This window comes from Eptatretus burgeri, chromosome 8, assembly GCF_056783735.1.
Source record: "Eptatretus burgeri isolate ZD-2024b chromosome 8, Ebu_testis_v1, whole genome shotgun sequence".
NCBI classification, from domain to species: Eukaryota; Metazoa; Chordata; class Myxini; order Myxiniformes; family Myxinidae; genus Eptatretus; species Eptatretus burgeri.
In genome coordinates, this window is record NC_140968.1 from 71928077 (window position 1) to 71951672 (window position 23596).

Below are 23596 nucleotides of genomic sequence, written 5' to 3' on the forward strand. Positions count from 1 at the left end.
ACATAGTGCAGGGGAGTTAGGAAGAATGGTGAACAGATTGAGATGCGCCCCAGAACCACGAGATGGGGCAACGAACACCAGAACACTTTACAGGCCGTCAGACAAGGAGATGGATGGAAGGTATGCTTGCCTGATCAAAATCTACAGTAGTGTACAGTAAGGTCTCTGGCCTTCACATCCACTCACCACGCACCCAGAGCAACTTCCAGTCCTGCAAGCTCTAGTCATGGTGGGAGCCTCGTACGGAGGTATCATTTAAAAATAATCTTTTACACAAATACTTGTCATTATGTTGCAGTTGACTGCAGTGTTCAGTGCAGTGGCATGCTGTAAACCTTGTAGTAACGGAGACAGTGACAGAACCTTTGACGACACAACATGCAACTCCCACACTACTCCTTTGTGGGGGGGACCTATCACTAGGCAACACACTCAAGCCAAAGAAACCGTATACACCTCCGTGGCAAAGGGGGACACGGAAATGAACCAGTACCAACCCCACAGCGACATAGGAGGGGAGCGGCTGGAGAAAGAATGGAAGCAGGTGAATACGCAAGGTTGGGGAAAACATACAACCAAGAACTAGATAAGGTAAATATATTTTCAAAGGAACCTGGCAAGACCGCACCACTCATTTCCAGAGGGCTGACAACCATCCAGCCACAGCAGCTCATAGAACTGTCTTGCGTCCAAGCCGAGAAAACTTACGATTTGATAGAACGAAACGAGGAAATAAAATCGATTAGATGGTCTTATGCTATGACAAAACCTGTTGGGGGGCGACGTCAGAAAATGCAGAAAAGACAGAAGTGGCTTGGCAGAACAAAACGCAAGACAAAACCCAGCGGGGGCACTTTGCACAAATAGGATTCATATGGGGTCAACACGCATCTCTAATTATCCAAGTTCCATGGGCCCCTAAAGAACCCTTTTGGAGTATAGTTGTGAAATCTTGTGAAAATACAGTAACCTCCCGGAGAAGAACACATTTCACTTATAGGTGTTTTCACCTATAAGGCTTGAAGCTCTCACGAGCGATCGAGTGGAACGCAAGGAGGGTTACGCAGGGTGGAGATTTATATTTCATGACTGGGGAGACTGGTTACTGTGCCTGGTAGGGGCAGCAATCCTAATCATCATGGGAATCATTTTTGGAGTATTTCTGATCAAACGTCTCATTTCCATTTGTCTAAAGAAATGCTGTGAAGCCTCACCCCTCACCCAGGCCATCATAATAATTAACAGCGAACTCATGGAGGAAGACCCCGAGGACCTCTGTATGGGGCCACAACCAGACCCGACCCCCACCAGCTGAGGAGCCAACAAGGTGTTCTGGCGGAGGGCGCCCTGGGGAAGACTCTTCCAGGTATTACTAATTACTCAACGAACTTTCAAGTGAAAAGGTAAGCCAAACATGGACTCACACATCTCACTACACACGAAGATACAGGAAGTTGTAACAAGAAAGAAAGGAAATCTACAAGTAAAATGATGATGGAGGTTTATGATAGATGTGGCAGTGTTTTGACTAGCATATGCATAATCGTGGAAAATGGACAATACCAGGTAGTGAAGGCATGTATGGAAAATACTTGTATGACCCTTATATGTAAATATGCATCTCATGAGACTCTTTTGTCTTCTAGCGCAAGTTGAGAAAGGAGCTTACACCATGCCTTGAGCGCTCACAGTGCTGCTCACCCATTATTACATTTGCATATTGTAAATATTATTGTTGTAATTAGTGTCGAGTATAATTGCCTAAATAATAATGTTGCTGTTAATATTGTATAGACTTGTAGTGCCTTTAATATTGTGTGGACTTAACATCAAATTTGTATATGACAACTTAATGGGAGACTTGTGGCAGTGGGCAAGACAAAAGGCAACAGAAGCTAACCTGAACCACCGGCAGTTGGGGACTTCTCATTTGGGGAATGTTGATGGCTATCCACGGCATTTGCAAATCCCGTTTGGCAGGCACGGGGGCCTAGGGGTAGCTGCTACAGGAACCAAATAGGGATCCACTTGGTTGGTGAGTATCAGGTATGGCTGGGTATGGTCAAATATGACCAAGGAGGGAACTGTTATGATGATGATATGCTAGGTGGTCATATTTGAGCCATAATTGAATAATCAATAGTCAATAGTTGTATATTAATCAGCTGTCTGGATTCAAACCTTGCTTTAAGATGTTGCTTTAAATGTTGCATGTTGCCCTAACTGTTCCTTTGGACAGCCTTTATCACTCTCCTGTTTTAATGTCCTTGGGAGAACTGTGTATGCTGATATCCCACACATTCCTGTTCTTAGTCATCACCAGAGTTTCGCCTTTGCTATCAGCAGGTGTCAGTGTAGGGGTGTAGGAGTCTTAGAAAGTTATTAGTTTGCAAGATGAACTGTTGGGTTGCGAATCTGAGGATTGACTGATTCAACTTCCCTGAGGGCCCCTAGGGAGGGGGGAAAGAAGCCCACTGCCGCATTTATTTCTTTATCCCTTAGCACACACTTATAGTCCACACCCAGTTCTGCTTTTGTGTGATTATATATACAACTGTTTTGAAGTAAAAATCTCAATGTGGTCCAGGGGCACCTGACTGAAGGGCCTTTGGGCTGCATTCCGCATGCGTAGTGCCATCTTCTGAAATAAATCGTATCATTCGAGAACCCTCATTCGACTCTGTCATCACTTGGCCGGGTGAAGAGTCATAACACAAACTAGCTCATAAAGTCCAGGTAAAATTGTTCTAATGTGTTGTTTACATTTTCTTGAATTATCACTCATCCAACATTCAAGATTTATAACATGTTCTAAGTACTACACTACCTACGCTACATACTGCTAGAACAAATACTGCTACATACACTAAATAATACACATAAATCAACTGTAAGAATATAATGCAAAGCCCAAACAGTCATCTCCACATAAAGTTGCAGAATTCCCGAGAATCACATTAAGCAATTGGATTTTTGCAGTAGGGTGATGTTTTTTTCAACCGAGAGAATCTGCAACATCTGACCCAAGCCATCCTGCAAGAGCAAGTTGACCGAGCACACTTATCACAAGTACAGAATACAGACCAATGGGCAGGAAGGATTTTCCACAATGTTGCAGGAATTAGCTGACCCTGCTCATACTCATAGCCACAATCCTCTGGCTTCAGTGACCCAACAGTTTCAGGATCAGTATGGTTGTCCAAGGTATGCATGGTAGTGTAAGCATTAAAGAATCCACGTAGGATATGAGGTAGAAGTCCTTGGCTGGTTGGAGGCAGGTTATGAAGAGAACTACTTTTGTTGAATTGGAACATCTCTGCTCGGAGATCATCGAAATTTGTAATATCACTTCCACTTTTCAGCACCTTCACCAAGTAATGCTCAGCATTGTGAATTAATGATGGAGAGAGGGTTGGTGATCTCCCAAATCTCACCTTTTGTTTGCAGCATTGTATTCTCTTCTTTTTCTTGAAAATCCAGTTGCCAAGAGGAGTGACATTTTATTGTCTCCATTGGTTAGTTCTTCTCGAGGCGATTGCAGTTGTTTAAAGTCGGCTTCTTCCACCTCATCAAAACCTGCTTTATTAGATAACTTTCGTCGAGGATAACTTTCTTCATAGCAGGGACAACATCTTTAAATCCTTTCAAGTCATTGACACATTCAGGCCACAACTTCCTCCACATACCATTCATGCACAGCTGAGTAACTTCAGCCCAGGACCCACCGATGTTATTGCTGCACAGCTCGGTGTACATACAAGACCAATTAGACCATGGGCCACCGTAGACCCCCATCCCCTCCCCCTGGGGATTTTTGTAGACTATGTTTTTCAGATAGCCTGACTCATGCCCGAGCACAATCCGGTTGTCTGCAAAAAAAAAAAAAAAAAAAAAAAAAAAAAAATCGGTGACACACCCCGCAGTAATCCCACCCCCATTCTGAAATAAGGAATTTGGTTTTCATAAGTATCTTCGCTATCCCTTAGGCTAGGACGCTGAAATTTCTCATACTTTACCATTGGGTCAAGTCTTAACTGAAAATCTCAAAATTAAATCCAAGATGGCCGCTATAGTGACGTCACAGTGACGTCATTTCCGAAAAAGTCATTTTCAGGCTGTTTTTAGACCTAATTTTGGAATTTGTCATTTGTGGATGTTTTTTCTTTAAAACTTATGCATAATTTCTGTTGTTCACTAGCTCACTGCCATCATACATGTAGTATTCACAGACTGTTGAATTGATGTTGATGTTTATTGATTTCTATATTTCAGTTTAGATGAGACTTTTCAATGGCCGACAAGAAGAAAACAGATGAAAAACCCTTGAAATTAAAGGCCAGCTCATGGTCTAAAGCCAAACATTCGCATGAAGGCTTATCCTGTATTGTACACTATGTGAAACATACCTCAGATAAAAAAATTAGACCACTTTCAGATGTTAGTTTCTCGAAGATAGAAGAAACAGTGGAACTGCGACAGAAGAGAGCTAATGCCAGTGAAAGGTTTGATGATATTTGTATGGGGGTACCAAAAACTTTCTACAAAAACGTGCACGGAGGGCACAGATGGCGTTGTACAAATTTCACGAACACGTCCCGCTTCCTCAAAAGAAAGGGTCCTGCTGAAGACGATGAAGTACCATATAGCGCCAAGAGACGCAGATCCTCAGAATTGGCTGCAATATTATTTCCTGCGAACAAATGTCTCTTCTGCGAGAGATCATGTAAAAAGGTGCAGGGGAAGGAAGAGAGGCTTGTAAAGTGTGTTACAAGTAGCGCAGAAGAGTCAATCAAAGCAGCCGCTGAGAAAATGAAAGATGCCAATATATTGGCGAAAGTACAAGATGTTGATTTAATCGCCCGTGAAGCACACTACCATCCGTCGTGTCATAAGCATTATACACGCACAGATGATCGGCATGAAAAAACTGATGTGGACACTTCTGTTGTGGAACAACAGAATGCTCATGCAGCTGCATTTGAACATGTCTGCCAATATGTTGAGAACAGCATTATCCATGGGGTTAACGTTGAAAGAGTTACAATGCTCAAGGACCGATATTTGCAGTTTATGTTGAGCAATAGCCCCAAATTTTACAATGTCAATTACAAAATTGACAAGATAAAAGCAAAGTTGACAAAGAAATTTGGAAGCAAAATACAGTTTTGGCAACCTAATTACAGGAGTGAACTTGTGTATTCGACGGAAGTTCCAAAAGGTCAGGCCATCGAGTCTGCATTTGAGGTTGCTGCATCTGACCTGAAACCTCTTCAAGAAGCAGCACTACTCCTAAGAAGACTTATTCTTGGCTCCAAAGAAGAATCCACAGAGATGCCTTTGCCACCTTCACCGAGCTTCTTACTTAGTGGAATTATCCACCCACCTACTCAATTGCAAGATTTTCTCTCCTGGGTGATTACTGGAAAGAAATTTGCAGATGCGTTGACGAAAAGAAGCAGATTGGTTGATTCCTTTGCTGAAGATATTTGCCAAGCTTTGACAAGAGGGCAATGGACAATGCCCAAACACCTTCTTCTGGGTATGACACTAAGGCATTTGACTGGTAGTGCTGAAATAGTCACTCTATTAAATCGATATGGACACTGTTTCCTACTCTCGTTTGCTGGAACTGGAAACGGTCATGTGTAAGAGCATAGTGGAGAGAGAAGGCGTTATTCCACCTTCAATTCAGCCAGCCAGAAATGTTGTTCGTCATCTATGCTGGGACAATTTTGACCTGAACGAAGAAACACCTTCGGGTACTGGCACAACACACACGGCCCATGGGATAATGATCCAGGAGGTTCTTGTAGATGCTTTCAGCAAACCCCCTCTTGCATTCAAGTTCCCGTTCTCAAGAACAAGCAGTGCTCAGTGGTTTACAACCCTCAAGAGATAGAGCCATGTTTTGTCAATACCAAGACTGAACCATCCCTTGTAGTATCCATCAGTGATGCCCCACAAACAGACACAGAAACTTGGGCCCAATGGTCTGATACAGTGTGGGTATTTTGCAGGGCACTGCTGCAGAACACGACCCAGATGGTACCTGGATGGGCTGGTTGGGTAACCATGACAGCGAAGAGCAAAGATGACAAGGATGTGTTATCCACAGTTGACTACATGGCTCCCATGAATGCCCCGGTTACTGAGAATGCCACTGTCCAACACCTCCTGAAACTTTCCCAGGCAGCATCCAGAGAAATGGGCCAGCACTACACAATTGTGACGTTTGATCTGGTGGTGGCAAAAAAAAGCATATGCTCTTGTATGGCAGAATAACCGTTTGTTTGAAGACGTAATTGTCAAGATGGGTGTTTTTCACACTACCTGTGCATATATTGGTGCTCTTGGAAAACGGCTTCAGTCCAGTGGCTTTGAGTAAATAGTAGTGGAAGCTGGAATCTGGGCCAGTGGGTCCATTAACAAAGTGATGTCCGGTAAACATTACAACAGAGCATTGCGTGTTCACAGGCTAACACTTTAAGCCTTAGAGTGTCTGTTGTTGAGGGCTTTCGAGACATCAGAGGGGCAGATTATTGGAGACGAAACAAGAGGCCTCCTGCAACGATTATCACTCATTCCAATAAGGAGAATCTATCGGAAACTCTGGCTAACAATAGCTGCACACGGCTGCTGATGCTCTACAACAGTTTCAAGGAAAAGGTTCGCTAGGGAGAAATGGGGAAAACTGCTCAGTTTTGGTTGGATTATATGGATAAAGTATGGCTGGTCTTGATGTTTCTCAGAGCAACCAAAAGAGAACAATTTGGATCTTCATCTGTGGTATCTGCAAAACCTGTGTCGCATGTTTTTCAGCTATGACTGACCAAATTATGCAAGATTTATCCAACGGTATACATGCTGACTCTCCTAAACCTCCCCAGTTCCCATCCTGGAGCTCAAGAGCTTTTGCGGTTAAATGGATTCAGTGTGAACAGATCCGAGGTACAGTCATCGAGAAATGCAGTTGATCTTTCCATTGAACAAACCATCAATCGACATGCAAAATCTCACGGGGGAATTATTGGATTCAGCAGAAACTATTCTGCTTACTACAGATGGTGTATGACAAGACACTCGCAGGCAGGTTATGTCCAAGCCACCATGAAACTGACAGGAATGGAGGGAGAGTCAAGGATGTTCAACACACAAGGATATAAGGACCTCAGAAATACTTCGCAGTGAAACCGATGTTCGCAAGGTTGTTGATGCCATCACAAGCTTCATTAACCCTTTCGATGTCGAGGATAAAGATGTCCTCTATTGTCTGTCATCAGGAGTACCAGCTCCACCCGAAGTTGAGCAGGATCTTCCATCAGCGGACGATCGTGGGAAGATATCACACGAAGCATTTGTAAAAGAAAGGCTAATCAAGAAAGAAAAGAGTTTCCACGAACCAATCAAGAAACAGAAACTCAAAACATTTGCATCACTAGCAAAGTCAGTTAAAGTTACAGGGACAGACAAAAAAAAACTAAGAATGTTGTTGCACAACGGAATGTGTTTGGCCAATTGATATTGCTGGCTCTTAAATACAACATAAGCATGGAAAAGGTCCTCAGTTATCCATTGGGGCCCATTCCATGGGCTCGAGCAACAGCTACAGGATCCCCAACGAAAACAGACAAGGCCAAGCTAATGCATACCCTGGAAGGACATGTTAACTTGTCACAGCGACCGACCAACGAAAGGATGAGTTACATAATCGATGGAAATGCCCTACTACAGACACAAGTTTCCATCCCAGAAACATTTGGTGAGCTGGCTGAAGTTTGTTCACACAACTTCCTAAAGTACGACGGATAGACTTCGTGACTGATATTTACAGAGACATGTCGATCAAAGAAGCAGAGAGAGAACACAGAGGAGCATCGTCAACGCACTTAATCAAGAGTCCGCTTATGAAGATCCCACGTGACTGGAAGAAGTTTCTGCGTAACTCAAAGAATAAAACACAACTTACCAAACTGCTTCTGCTGGAATGGAAAACACCAAAGTACTCTGCAAAACTGGTCGAAAGAAGAATCCTGTTTGTCTGTGAGAGAGACTGCACATCCATCACAAGCTCAGATGGTAAAACTACTGAATCAGAAGATGTGGAGGAGCTACATTCGACTCAAGAGGAAGCAGACACAAGGATGATTCTGCACTGCCTACATGTGGCTTCACATTCCTCATCTGAGTCCACAATTGTAATTAGATCACCAGACACAGATGTATTCTTGTTGCTGCTGAAATTTGCGCAAGATATTCAACAGCGAGTGTTATTTGACACAGGAGCCGGAAACAAACGACGGATGATTGACGTTCATCGTGTAATCGCAGAAGCTGGAAAATATATCTGTTCAGCACTACCAGCGTTGCATGCATTTTCTGGGTGCGACACGAGTTCATTCGTACGAAAGGGGAAGCTGCTTCCTTTGAAGACTCTTAAAGATCATCCAGATTTCTTGGCTATGTTCCTCTCATTAGGAAGTTCACCTGATGTGAGTGATACTCTTTATCAGACGTTAGAGCACTTCACATGTTTGTTGTACAGGAAGAAGTCAACATCATCTGATATCAACAAGCTACGTACCGAGCAGTTCTTGGAGAGGTTCAAGCCAAAATCTGGATCATTGTTGACCAGTTACAATGGAGTTGACTTGAGCATACTACCTCCATGCCGGGCATCACTGCGGATGCACATACAGAGGGCTAATTACCAAGCACTGGTCTGGTGCAGGGCAGACCAGGCTATGCCAGATGTACCAATGCCAGATGGGCACGGTTGGTGCATAGTAGATGGCGAATTGGATTTCCCGTGGACGGAGGGAGATTTGATGCCGAAAGAGCTTGTGGATTTGTACGATGAACCGGAAGAGGACCTTCCAGAAGTTGAGAGTTTTGAAGATGTCATTTTTGAAGATACAGAGGAATAATTTTCCATGTTTGCCTTCGTGCTAGGCCGTTATTATATAGCCAGTATATTGGAACTTATAGAGAACACTGCCACGAGTTTCACCACATGAACGGTTGTTAGTTGTTAGACTCTACTGTACCATTTGCAAATATACCAATGTCACAAGTTTAAACTTGTTCTTGATAGCTTTAGAGAACCTGGACAACATATATATTGGTGGATTTCTTGTTTATCAAGATATGCTTCAATAATCCTTGATGTTTGTCCACTAATGCTGAGATTTGCTAATTGGAAACGAATATTGGCACATGCAAAATAAAACGTATCATTTCAATTTGATTTCAGTTCAATTTATAGCGATGGTTAATTGATAATATGACAAGTGATTGATATTCATATCCGTGTGATAATGAGAGCATCTGAATTAATTCTGCTTAGTAATAATCAACATGTCAGAGATGATTGGAGAAAAATGCTCAAAAATATCATTTTCTGTTATGACGTCACTGTGACGTCATTGATCTTTGGGTCAATTAAATTTTCTTCATGTTTTTATAAAGAACAGCTTTTCTAAATACAGCAAGGTGAAATTCAGCAGGATTCACTCAAAAGTACACAAGAAAATAGCAAAATTTCACCCCACCCCCCATTCCTAAAATTATCAAAATTTCATCAGCAAGGTACAGTTAACATAACCTATACTTTTATTCCACCAAAATTCTGCTTGCAGACAAGCAGATTTCAAAAAGACATATAACAGGCTATTCAAAAATGATAGTCTGCAAAAATCCCCAAGGGGGGGGGGGGAATGGTTTTGACCTTTGGCCCATGGTCTATATACTGTAGTACTCTGGGTGGGCTTATACCCATATTTACGGTATGGCCTACACTGGTACTTACAGTATGGCCTATACTGCAGCTTTATTTTAAACGAGGAAATCCATTAGTTTGGCACTAAATTAGAGGTAAAACAACTAACGGACCGGTGAACGACTTTAAACGAGTTAAGTAACTAAACAACGTTAACCGGGACGATGTTAAGCATGGACTTACCTTACTATGCAGTATTGCTGCCCCCACGCTTTGCAGTGCAGTGAGGTGTTTTGAATTATATGCAGTAGGTATGTTTATGTTTCATGCACGTAACCTGGGTTATTTATATTTATGTTCAGTAGCGATTGAGGCAGCTGTCAGTTGCCCAATCACCGTCCAAATAAAGGTACGTGTCAGAAGAACGTTTTGCATGCTTGGACCAAGATCGCCCGGAGGGCGGGTACTTTGCTAGTAGTTATAATATGCAGTTGGTTGGAGCATTAGATGTGATCATAGCACATCCACAATGGAATTACCTTGGAACAAAAGAACCATTTTTTTAACCTTGCACATTCTCACATAAATGGCTCAACATCTTTAACAAAATGAGCTCTCACCTGCAATGGCCGATGTGACCTCTGAAGCTGTCTGCCCCAAATGCTCCGCCATCACAGTGTGCACAGGTCGTCCGTCTGCCAAGAGTGAAACCACTCTCTGCCCAATGAGTTCTTCACTGCTCAAAGTCTGCTGGAACACTTCAGAGAGTACCTGAAGTATGTGCTGATTGGCACCCAGGATTTCCTGCCTACACAGCGCACACAGCCGAGAACTCGCACAGTGCAAAATCGCTTGCATGCTGCATGGTGGCCCGAGAACGTTATCAAAATGCACAGAAAAAGCCGCTTTATTTCCAAAACGCAGGACATCTGAAATCTATACATTATGACTATGAAAAGTCTCATTTAAATTATTATACATTTTTACAGAGCCTTCCGATATAATTGGTTTCCCCTGGAATTTGAGAAAAAAAGGAAGTGAAAAATCAGAACTTAAAAATAAAAAATTAAAATAAAATAAAGAAGTAAAAATCAGAAACAGCACACAACCCTCGGATCCCAAGCCCACCACCCTCACCATTAAGCCAACACCAGGCATAATGGCCGATTACTCTACGTAATTTTATGTTATTGGAAAGCGAAGCACTCTTTCAATTGGCTTTTGTGAGTAAACAAGATCTTTCATAATCCCTCACAGTGGAAAGAATAAAAATTAAAAGGAATAAAAATCACATGGCTAAAAAACAACAACAACTTTTGGTCCACCCTGTACAAATGGTAAAGTCAGTTTTCCCTTTTATCTTATGAAATACCTGTCTATTTCTTTATTTTGCAGGTCAGCACGGAGCATTGTGAACAAAGTGTCTCCTTCTCCATTTTCTCGTTCACGTCGGTGTAGGACTGTCTCCAGTTCCAGCTGTACCTGCTGTACAAGCTCTCGCAGCCGAGATGCTTCTGCTTGAAACTAGCGATTAGGGAGAACAGAAATAAAAAGGACAACCTATGTGGAAAATGGCCACATGCATTTGCTTGTGAGAGGCTGGAGTGTACGGATGTGAATGATGACGTGAAGTAGCCAAAAAATAGAACTGAGAGTGATGAAGAGGGAGATATCCCAATAACGCTCACGATTCCAATGTGCATTAAAAAAACCCCTCTAATCCCTTCACTTCCAGATTTGCCCAAAAATAATGTACACAGTTCAAACATTCAAAAGCAGTTGAAACTACAAGGGCACTCGGTAGAGTGCATACCTCCGCCATGCAATGCCTGATCCACGAGAACATATCGGGCCCAATACATTTTTGAAATATCGTGCTATACAGTATATCGTTGTTGGCCCAATCTCTTAATGGTGAAGAATCACTTTGAAAATTAAATAATTCTCGTATCCAGATCCGGATTTGAATCTTCACCAAAATTGAATCTATTCGTCATGGTCACACATCCAACATGTCCACCAAGTTTCATCTGAATCCATCCACAACTTTTTGAGATATCCTGCTATATATCGGTTTAGCCTTGTCTCTCAATGGTGAAGAATCACTTAAAATATTCTAGGATCCAGATCTTCACCAAAATCTAAAGCTGCTGTCACACCTTGACGTTTTAGCCAGCGTATGGCAACGTATCAAAATGTATGTAAAACTCTGGCGTACGCTGAACTATTGATGTTTTTTTTCCAGTTTTTGGAGTATTCATAACGAGTTGGACGTATGCATAACGTATTAGTAATGTACACAGAACGTTTCGATAACATATAGATAACTTATACCAACAGATGCTTAGCATGTTGTTGGTGTTCACAACCTATGCCCAACGATAGTCAAACTTATGCATTGCGCGCGGCAGCGTCTCGCCGACGATCACGTGGCATAGCCTATAAAAAGGCTGCGGCTCGACGATTCAAATCATAACCGCACTAGACATCGAAGTGTCAAGCCGCTGTCACACCTTGACGTTTTAGCCAGCGTATGCCGACGTATGAAAAATTTGCCAAATACGCTGGCACACGTCGAATACGTTATGGGTAAGTTTTGTGTATGTTAAGAGCACGCTGAAGCACGCTGGCATACGTCGTAGTACGCCGAGTACGACGACAAATTTTAAGCATGCTGAAAATTTTTCGAAGTATGCCAGCGTATGACGCACACGTTCCGCATACGCTGGCCATAAGTTGTAGGCACATTATGCAATTGTTGACGCACGTCGACACACGTTACTGGTAAGTTACTCATAAGTCGAAACACGTCGAGGTAATGTTTAGCGTACCCAAAACTTATTTCTAACCTATGAGTAACGTGCTTTGAACCTATGTGTAATGTATCTCCAACGCATATTGACGTATGTAGACGTATTTGACATCGTCCGGACGACCACAAAACTTACTGAACGTGTTACTAACTTACAGCTACCGTATAATGGCGTATTGGCAGCGTTTAGGGAAATTGGTATATAAAAATGGGGTTCACACAGGAGGAACCAGTCAGTGTTCCAGACTCCATGGTTTTTTTTGTCTTCGGCATGACGGTGATGTTGACACTTTGATTTCTAGTGCGGTTATGATTTAAATCGTTGAGCAGCAGCCTTTTAATTATATTATATCATAACCGCACTAGAAATCGAAGTGACAACATCACCGTCATGTAGAAGAAAAAAAAAAAAAAAACAAACAAAAAAACTATGGAGTCTGGAACACTGACGGGTTCCTCCTGTGAAGCCCATTTTTATATACCAATTCCCCTAAACGCTGCCAATACGCCATTATACGGTAGCTATAATTAGAAACACGTTCAGTAAGTTCTGTGGTCGTCCGGAAGACGTCAAATACGTCTACGTACGTCAATGTGCGTTGGAGATACGTTACACATAGGTTCAAAGCACGTTACTCATAGGTTCAAAGCACGTTACTCATAGGTTAGAAATAAGTTTCGGGTACGCTAAACATTACCTCGACGCGTTTCGACTGATGAGTAACTTACAAGTAACGTGTGTCGACGTGTGTCAACGATCGCGTAACGCGCCTACAACACGTTACTCATAGGTTAGAAATAAGTTTCGGGTACGCTAAACATTACCTCGACGTGTTTCGACTTATGAGTAACTTACAAGTAACGTGTGTCGACGTGTGTCAACGATCGCGTAACTTGCCTACAACTTATGGCCAGCGTATGCGGAATGTGTGAGTCGTACGCTGGCATACGTCAAAAAATTTTGAGCATGTTAAAATTTGTCGATGAGCTCGGCGTACTACGACGTATGGCAGCGTACTACGACATATGCCAGCGTACTACGACGTATGCCAGCGTACTACGACGTATGCCAGCGTGCTCTTAACGTATACCAAACTTACCCATACTGTATTCGACGTGTGCCAGCGTTTTAGACAAATTTTTCATACGTCGGCATACGCTGACTAAATCGTCAAGGTGTGACAGCGGCTTAAGCAGTTCGTCCTTGTCACACACCCAACCTCTCCACCAAATTTCATCCAAATCCGTCCAAACTTTTTGAGATATCCTGCACACAAATAAACAAACAGACAGACAAACAGACAGACAGGAGTGAAAGCATAACCTCCTTCCATCTTCAGTGGCGGAGGTAATTATCAAATATTATCACCTCAAGTTTAATCACGTGCAGATTTTCAAATAATCGCAAAGAATCGTCTTTTTTTTTCTTTTCTTTTTCCTCCTGAGAATTGTGTAATGTACATTTTTCCATTAATCTGGGCACACTCTTATAAGTACAAGATGTATTCATGGAGGAGCATGGTGACGGATGGTAAAAAGGCAACATGCAGACAGGGAGGTCACAGATGCACAAAAGAAGCAAGGGAATGAACAAAAAGGAAAACAGAAAAGAGGAAAGCTGTTAACTGCAAGCAAGAGGGTTGGGTTAGGTAGGATCAATAGGGGTAGAAACAATCGTGGGCAGGGGTGAGGGTGACAAGAGATGGTGATGTACAGTCTGCTTGAAGCCCGAGACTTCTCGAGGAAAGAATGTGATGGAACAGTCTCTAGATTCTCGAAGGCAGTTCCATAAAGATGATAAAAGAGGAACAACAGAGTGGAAGTGGGTGGTAAGCCTGGATTGTGGGAGTATAATCAGGATAGCATACTGGTAGAACACATGCATTTAGGAGCAGTTTGTGAGGGTCAGAGAGCTCAGGGATGAGACAAAGCTAGAACAGAGGAGAGGCAATTAAAAATACACAGTTGGACCCCTATATTCACGGATTCATTATTCGCGGATCCTGGGTATTCGCGGGTCATAAAGTGTGACCTGTTGACATAAAATCATTCCTTTTCTCAGATCATCAATTTGGATTCAAACCTGGTTTCAAAGACTCTCCCTTGGACATGCTGCTTCTACTCTCCCAACAATGGTGGAGGCTCTCAATATCAGACATGAGATCAGGGCCGTCTCTCTGGACATATCTCGAGCTTTTGATACATACAATCTGGCATCCTGCCTTGTTCTCCAAACTGTCTGCCTATGGAATCCAAGGCCAACTACACTCTTGGATTACTGACTTCCTCCCCTCTCATAATCAACGTGTGTCTCTCAAAGGAACCCTTTCATCTCCTCTACCTGCTAAGGCTGGATGGAGTAGCACAAGGCAGTGTTCTCGGCCCCATGTTATTCCCAATCTCCATCAATGATGTCTCTGACTCTCTGGAAAATCCCCTTTATCTATTTGCTGATGATTTCACCATCTGCCGTGACACCCCTCATCCTTTAGACAGGCAGGCTGCAGCCTCGTCCTTCTCTTAAGACCTTAAAAAAACAAAAAAAATCACAAACTGGTCAAACACATAAAATGAGTGTTTGATCCTCACAAATCTCACTCTCAAAATCTCCCGCCAAAAGGACCGTCTTGCAAACTCTCCTATAAACTTTCTTAACAATCCTCTTGAGAAAGTTCAGTCATTCAAACTCCAGGGTCTCACAATCAGCCATCTTGGGCAAACCACATTCCGAAGTTGGTCTCCAGAGCTCGCTGCCGACCGGGCATCCTCCATCATACAAAGTCCTTCCTTGACACACCTGATCACCAATACACTTACAAGGCCTTAATCCACAGCTTGATGGAGTACTGCTCTCCCCTCTGGGCTGACTCCCATGCCTTACATGTTGCTCAGCTTGATGCCATGGAAATCAAGGTCTTCCCAGATCATCGGAATTACATCACCTTCTTTCTGGTCTCGCACCCTCTGCTCTTTGTGCTTTGTCTCTCCCCCCCCCTCCAGGTTTCTGCAGGACTCACACGGTCCACTGTCAACCCCCTTCTCGTGAAAATACCTAAATTCTGGTCACTGCTCATGTTTCTCTTTTTTTCATCCTATTTAATCCCATTCTTCCCTCCAGGTCTTCAAGACAACTGTTCACCACCATCTCAGATTGTCTCCAATCCAAAACCATGATCTTTTCTACCCTCGTTAACCCCACCCAGATTCCTCCTCCTTCCAATTTTCCAGTTTTCCCTCCTTGGAGTTTCCTTCTGTGCCCATCTTGTCCACCACATGTTTGCGTGTTTTGCATCCTGTTTTTCTGTTAAATTCTGATCTGTTCAATATACGAGGTCTTCCACAAGCCGAGACTATGTGCACACAAAAATAAATAAATCAAAAGCCAAAAAAAGATATTTGGGGCTATTAAATAATGCACAATTTTTCTGTTGCAAAATAAAGTGATGAGTAAAAAGGTCATTTTATGTCCCTCAATAAAAGCAAACAGATTGGATGGAGCGAGCTCATGTGTATGGAATCGAGGGTTGGGGAGACTGGGGGGGGGAGGGGGGAGGGGAGGGGGGAGACAGGGAAAAAGTAACTTTTTTACATTAAGTTCAAACAGTAATACAGTGTATGAAATCAAGATGTTATTTGATTAAACTCTACGATAACCTGTCCAAAGAATTGGCCTTTGCAGTTGTGTCCTTTTGCGCCTTCATCATGATCATTCCCCCATGCACATAAATCTGTTTGGTTTGCACATATTTTTCTCAAAGATTGTTCCAAAATCGTCAGTTTCTCTGAGAAGAGTTAGCAGAAGATTCAGCTCTGCATTGTTCTGTTTGACCTATCACATTCGTATGGTTGCCACCACGTTTGTTATTCAAAGTTCATGAACAAAGCCGATGTAGATCATGTTCAGAAATGCAAAACAAGAGTAGAAAACATACTTCCCATGTCCTTTTTCTCAAGAATGCGTGGGGCAAGGTGTTCTATGAACTCTAGTTTGGTGCAGTAACCCATGACAGTCAAGCATGTCTCATTAAAAACTCCACTGCTTGCAATACTCCACTGCCGAAGCAACTTACTGGGCAAGAAAATGCAATGGGTGGTTTGCCATTGCATTCCCAGCAGTCGTAGTCAGGGCATGATTTTTACAATCAACTCCATTCCGAAAGACATTGTGGGGTCCTCGACATCCATCAGATGGCAGACACGTTTACCAGCTTGATGTCCCATCCAAAGGACAGCACACTCATCGATGCAACACCTACCTAGCCTGTGCAACAACAGAGTGACAGTTTGTCATTGGGTCTGGAATGGAACCCGGACCAAGTTCAATAGCAAGAACACTACCTCAGAGCTACCTTGTCAGCCAGCCCTGTTAATGTTCATTACAACATACTTTCTTTGCTTCTCAGCATACCTAATTAGTTATCAAATCCATACACTATTATCACTCCCATCCCCTTTAAAACCGTTGGACATGTTGGGTTCTCTCTCTCCATCAAAAAAATTCCGAGTCCTGTTCCTTCTATACTTTCTCTTACTCAACCTCTTTATGATCTCCAGTTCAAAAACCTTCCACATCCTCAAATTAAAAGACCCCAAATATACTTACAATTTATCAGTCTCCATTAATAGTCAAACCTATCCAGAACAACTACCCAAGGGAAAGTCATCATGGCCTTAATATACAGGGGCCTTTATATCTCGGTGTTCTGGTGGGCACTTTGTTTTAGTCACATTAAATATTTATTCATCAATGCATGTATGTATCATTAACTATCACGGAAATATTGTTCAAATTACAGTAATCCCTCGATATACGGAAAAGTTAGGTTCCTTAAAATCTCCGTTAGGTGAATTTCCAAATGTCAAATTTAATTATCCCGTACACTCCAATCATACAAGTGGAAATAGCTTCTTTGGAACAAAATTTTAACTCTATGATGTAAAAAAAACAAGAAAAAAAGCATATTAATGCAACAAAAACTTTATTAAAATACAGTACTATGTCTTGCTCACTTGGCTGCACCTGGATGGGTTTGAGGATTGTGGAGTAACGGCTGAAACCCGAATCCTATCCAGGTCTCTCCTGATGACTCCATTTCTGATATTTACTTCTTCAGGTTCCTTCTTGGTCTTTCGTTTATCAAGACTGAAGGCTTGTCCACGTCCTCTGAAGAGGCGACAGACTGAGGGATGGCAGGGTCATCCAGATCCTCTGAAGAGATGGCAGGGAAGGCTGAGGTGTGGCAGGTTTGGGTGCAGCAGGCTGAGGAGTGGCAGGTTTGGGTGCAGCAGGCTGAGGAGTGGCAGGTTTGGGTGCAGCAGGCTGAGGAGTGGCAGGCTTAGGGGCAGCAGGCTGAAGATTGGCAGGCTTCAGGGCAGCAGGCTGAGGAGTGGCAGGTTTGGGTGCAGCAGGCTGAGGAGTGGCAGGCTTAGGGGCAGCAGGCTGAGGAGTGGCAGGCTTTTGGGCAGCAGGCTGAAGATTGGCAGGCTTCAGGGCAGCAGGCTGAGGAGTGGCAGGTTTGGATGCAGCAGGCTGAGGAGTGGCAGGTTTGGGTGCAGCAGGCTGAGGAGTGGCAGGTTTTGGTGCAGCAGGCTGAGGAGTGGCAGGTTTTGGTGCAGCAGGCTGAGGAGTGGCAGGTTTGGGTGCAGCAGGCTGAGGAGTGGCAGGCTTTTGGGCAGCAGGCTGAAGATTGGCAGGCTTCGGGGCAGCAGGCTGAGGAGTGGCAGGCTTGGTGGCTACATTCCAGGCAGTACCAGCCCCATCATCTTTCTTGGAGAAATATGCATGCAAGGTTGTCAGCTTTGCACGTTGCTTATATTGCTTGTTAAGTTCCCTGTAGCAGTTTTTATTTTTTTTGTATCCACCCCATGTCTCTGGACAACACTCCAACTCATGAGGCATCCATAGCTCTGCCCCTGATAATCTGTAGCTCAGCCCCCTTTCTCGTTTGCCCGGTAGAGCCCAAAGGCCAGCCAGTGGGACATTACAAGGGGTTATTCGTACAATTTCCTTAACCTTAATCCCTAATTAATTACCACCATCAATCATCCCCTGTATGGTACATATTCAAACAAGACAATCTTTAAGCTGGCGTATCCCTGCTTATTACATAGATATTGGCTAACTACTCGTACATGGACCATGTTACTCTATACACTTCTATGGCAATGTTTAAACCCCCCCTGCCCCCCCCCACCCCACCGCACAAGCGTAACAAAGTGTTAAATTGCTATAATTTGCAAATGCGATTAAGTGTCCGTGGAAAAAGACATGATGGAATAGCAATTCTGGAATTTTAAAAAGCGGCTTTCTTTTCTCATTAATGTATTGAATACGTGTAATGCTTCACCATTGAAAGATGGGGCCAAAACGATGTTTCGCATGATATTTCAAAAATTTGTGAATGGATTTTGACAAATTTGATGGATGAGTTGGTTAGATGACAAGAACAAGGCAATTCGATTTTGGTTCAGGTCCAGATCCATATCTGGCCTATCAATGGGATACAAAATGTAAACTTTTCAGCCTGGTGGAGGTATGCACTCCACTGAGTGCCGTTCTCGTTACTACAAGAACTAGAGAGAAGTGTTACATCAAAATACCACAAAACTCCAAATTTACCATGTTCTAGTTCTGTGTTTAGCTCCATGACTTGCCAGTTGTTATTGCCGAGTCTTCAACATTGTCCTGATTGTGGTGAATGTCAGGTATTCCATGAACGATGTCATCCCCAATTTCCACCTCAGGGTCGTACATGTACGGTCTTGACAGAACCTTCTACATCATGATTTCGATTATCGTCGTAATCTGAGGATTCTTGATCAGAAAATTATTCGTCAAATTCACTTTCTGACGAGTCTGAAGCGAGTTGTGCGGGCCCATTATTATTTGCCTGCTGAGACGATCGTACTCGTGATGTCACACAAATGACACGATGACCATGGAGGTTTTCTGGAATTTTTAGCGGCAGTGCCAGCCAGGTTGGGTGGTTTTTTTTTTTAACTTTAACACCTCAAAAAATTATTAGAATTAAAAACCACATTCAGTTATTTGTTTATTATTTTACAAATCAATATCATCACATCAAAGAAAAAAGAAAAATTTAGTTTCCGATTCTGTGGACCTTTAAGTTTTACCAGAATTACTACACAATCCCTTTTCGAGTTACATTCTGCTCAAAACGAAATCTCCCTAAAAAAAACTTAAATAAATCAACATTCCATCAGTCTTCCGTTTTCCACAAACTGACACTTCTTTAAATGTTATCTTCCACAAATTCCATCTGTCCCTTCCTGGCCCACACCAATCAGACTTTGCTACATCCGTTTTGTTTTTTTCCTAAACTACTCATCTTCACATCTTTGTAGCATCTGTTAATTCCAACAACTCACACACCCATCTCCGCAGCATCCGCTAATTCCAATAAGATGTTCCTCACTCCTACTTATACTATTTAGAAAAAGCAATCGATCAAGCACTCAATGTATTTATAATGCTATCGTTTGAAACATACAGGTTGATAAAGGGTCATCAAACTTACTCACGTGGAAGAGGGATCAAATAGCACGAGCAACAATGCAAGATGAGCGAGATTCACAGGGGTGTCCGCCCTTTTAGGAAGCAAGATCGATGCCTCATGACATTAAACCTTTCACGTTATTAAACCCATATCTCAAATTCTAAATGTGTGGTAACAATTTCTAAATGTGTGGACTGTTGCTTAAAACAATGACTAACTTGATATTAATGACAGATTACACACCACTATCATCAATGTTCACTTCTGAACCAAGATGAACAGAAGCTCTGAACAATCGATCTGAAACTCATTTAATGATTGGATTGTTGATCAAGGTGGCTGTTCTTGCAGCATGTGGTTCATTCCACACACAGTTACATTCAAATGATACACATCAGTCAAATACTCATATCCTTGACAGGCCAATCATACATTTGATGTTTTTGTTGACAATAAATTTCAAAATTATTCACCACTCCACTTGCTGCCTTCCTGATTTTCAATGTATGCAGGAAACGCGTGATTTTGTGCATCATTTATGAACACCAAATACAGATTCTCCCAACATTTAAGCAGCATACATTACTCCACATTTTATTTAAAGAAGACTTGGTCACACTCAATAGGTAGTTCAAAATTTGAACAATATACACATCACTCTGCCTTTTATAAACCAAAGACTTGGCCACATATGAAGCTTTCCACCAAATGGATTCACAGCACATGTATTGCTCCACATGCCCAGGGCAGCATCAGGTCAAGCAACAAAATGTGCCCATGAGTTTGATAATGATCTATAAGAAACCCAAGTCATTATGAGAGGACTTGAAAGAACAAAAACATCTTACGACAAAAGGCCAATATGGAGAGCAGCAAAAAAAAAGCGGTTTGCGAGTCTCTCGGCTGGAGCAGACGTTCTAAGAGAGCGCTTACAGAGGAGTAACATGCATTCTAAGCTGAGAGGTGCTTGGGAAAGCAGATGAACACGCTCGAAGCTGACAAAAACATTTTTCCATGAGTACCAAACCATTTCTCCTGGTACTCATTGGAGAACCTAATTTAAAAAAAAATTGTGTGAACCCCTGGTTATAAGGAGCTTTACTGGAAGAAGAAGGAAAAAGCTGTCCAGGCTTCTCTTTATACCAACTTTAGACCTTCTTCAACCTCAACAGATATCCAGGAAATGCCATCAGCAATCAATGAAACCAGCTTGGTATCTTCAGATAACCATGTTCTGTATTGATTCATATTATTATTCTTATGTCTTTAGTAATACATTTGGTTTGTACATGTTATGATGAGCGGAAATTACCACCCAGAAACGCATCCTCAATTAATAACATGAGCAGGGCACCCCCACCCTCCAGGCAGGAGTACCAGTGTCGGCGCCACAGTAATCACCAATATTGCAATCACAGCTGTGAGAGGTGTGGTAACATGAGGTGAGGAAAGCATGCGATTTTCCGCACCACTAACATGGACCGTTGTTTGCTGATGCGGATGGATGCAATAACAACAGACACAAATAAGAGTGAAGGGGGAAACAGGCACACCCATTGGTTAGTGCCATGACCAATCAAAAAGTGAAGGGAAAAATGGGCACACCCAAATGGTCAGTGGTGCGACCAGTCGACGAGTGAATATTGGAGATAGATGCAGCCACACAAGCTCTATTTATCATAGGACATCATTTATAGGGTACAATTGCTTTGATTGACACAAGGGTTTTTAGGAATGCACCTTGAGAGTAAATAAGGGACTAAGTGTAGCAGTATTAAGTTTGTATGCCTGGTGTTGGCTTAATAGTTAGGTGGTGGGCTTGGGATCCAAGGGTCCTGAGTTCAAATCCCCTTTGGCTGTTGAATTAATACCAGGTGGGCTTGATTCTGCCTGCCATCCTTCCAAGGTCAGCAAAATGAGTGCCAGCTTGCTGGTATCCTGTGTTGGAGTGGTGACCCATCCAGGATTGTGCCCAATAGCCAAGGAGACTGCTTAGGCAGCACGAACAACTCTGTACAGAGTATGGTCCCAATGGATGGATGGATGTAGCAAATCTCACCTGTTCAGCCTGGTTTGCTTTGGCTTGGACAGCCTTGTTCAGATTTTCTTTTTCCTCTTTCTGCAATACCTGCAGCCTTGACAGTTCCTCCAGCAATACTTCCTTGTGAGAGTGTTGTGTGACCCGTTGTACCTCTCCATACTGCAAATGCAAAGCAGCATTCAGACGAATGCACATAATTCTGACTGTCTGTTTGATAGCCATGGCTGATTCATCACATCCTGCATTGTTTCTGCACTCGATACCAACCTCGGTTTGTAATGAGCTGTGACGATCGTCTTCAACACGTTCTTTTGCCGGCCAACTCTCAGTAACCCCCAATCTGATCTTTAACTCCTGTGCCAGCTTCTCCAACTCCCTTTCAGAAGCCAGAGCCATAACCTGCATAAAATATGCAAAGGTAAAACACACAAGAGCATCAGTAACAATAATATTTTTAAAATGCCATGATACATACAAATTGGAGCTATTTTAACTTTAAACTTCTCTCCAAATGCTCTCTCTCTCTCTTTCACAAGACTTTCAGACCAAAAACAAATGAATAATCCACAAAGCCAGCCTCATTGTAAGGTTATATGCAAGCAACTGCTTTTCTCTTTCTTAACATATTTCATTCCTTAAAATAGTATAAATTTAACCGATTCATTATTCTCACGAGTCTCTGCCCAAATAAAATGCCGAGCAATATACAGCGTCCAAGAAAGCAAACCATTCCCATGTAAATCATGCTATTTTGGGAGGACAAATCCAAAATATGCGGACCTGTACTTCGTGCTTGTGTTGCGAAGACAGTGCCTCAATCTTGGCCTGGTGTTGTGCTTCCTGCTCTTGAAAAAGCTGCTGCATCTGCTGCTTGTACAGCAACTGCAATTCCTGCAATGCCCCATCCTGCTGCATCTGCTGCTCCCTTATCTCCTGCAGCAAAGTCTCACGTTTGAGCTGGTGCTCTCGCTCCAGATTTTGTTTCTTATCCTCCAACTCTGCCTGATCAGGACACAATGACCAATTTCATCCATCAGGAAAGTGAAAATAAAATACAGTTTGGGAAATAAAACTGCTTTACTTCTTGCAGAACTTTGCAGCTGCATTTACTGCAGCAGTTTATAATAATAAAAATGACCGTTTTTACAGCCATTTTTCCCTGCTGTGCAGGGTTTGGGCTTTTTTCTTGAGGCAATGTTTTATGGCCGGATGCCCTTCCTGACGCCAACACTGGTCGCCTCTTACGACACACAGGGATATGGTACACTATTCTAACCAGGGCATACACCGGGACCAGTACACTGGCACTCATTTCGCCGACCTCAGAAGGATGACAGGCTGAGTCAACCCGCTGGTGTTAATTCAGCAGCCAACGGGGCTTGAACTCAGGACCCCTGGGATCCCAAGCCACCACCCTAACCACTAAGCCAACACCAGGCTTTACTGCAGCAGTTTAAAACACTATAATGCTTCTAATAATGCTCGTTAACAACTCGTGGAGAATAAAATAC

The 23596-nt window shown here is 42.7% G+C and overlaps 1 protein-coding gene across 4 annotated transcripts in view; it reads right to left on the reverse strand.

The window, feature by feature from the left end:
• LOC147022022 (uncharacterized) overlaps positions 1-23596 on the reverse strand; it is a 126161-nt gene that overhangs the window by 71762 nt on the left and 30803 nt on the right. For all 4 annotated transcript variants that reach the window (XM_085892574.1, XM_085892573.1, XM_085892572.1 and 1 more), the window contains 5 exons: positions 22866-23087; positions 22353-22484; positions 22104-22244; positions 11088-11239; positions 10336-10523 (listed from right to left, as the gene is read on the reverse strand). In XM_085892574.1, the coding sequence (XP_085748700.1) occupies positions 10336-10523; positions 11088-11239; positions 22104-22244; positions 22353-22484; positions 22866-23087 (835 nt within the window). The remainder of the gene's footprint in view (positions 1-10335; positions 10524-11087; positions 11240-22103; positions 22245-22352; positions 22485-22865; positions 23088-23596) is intronic.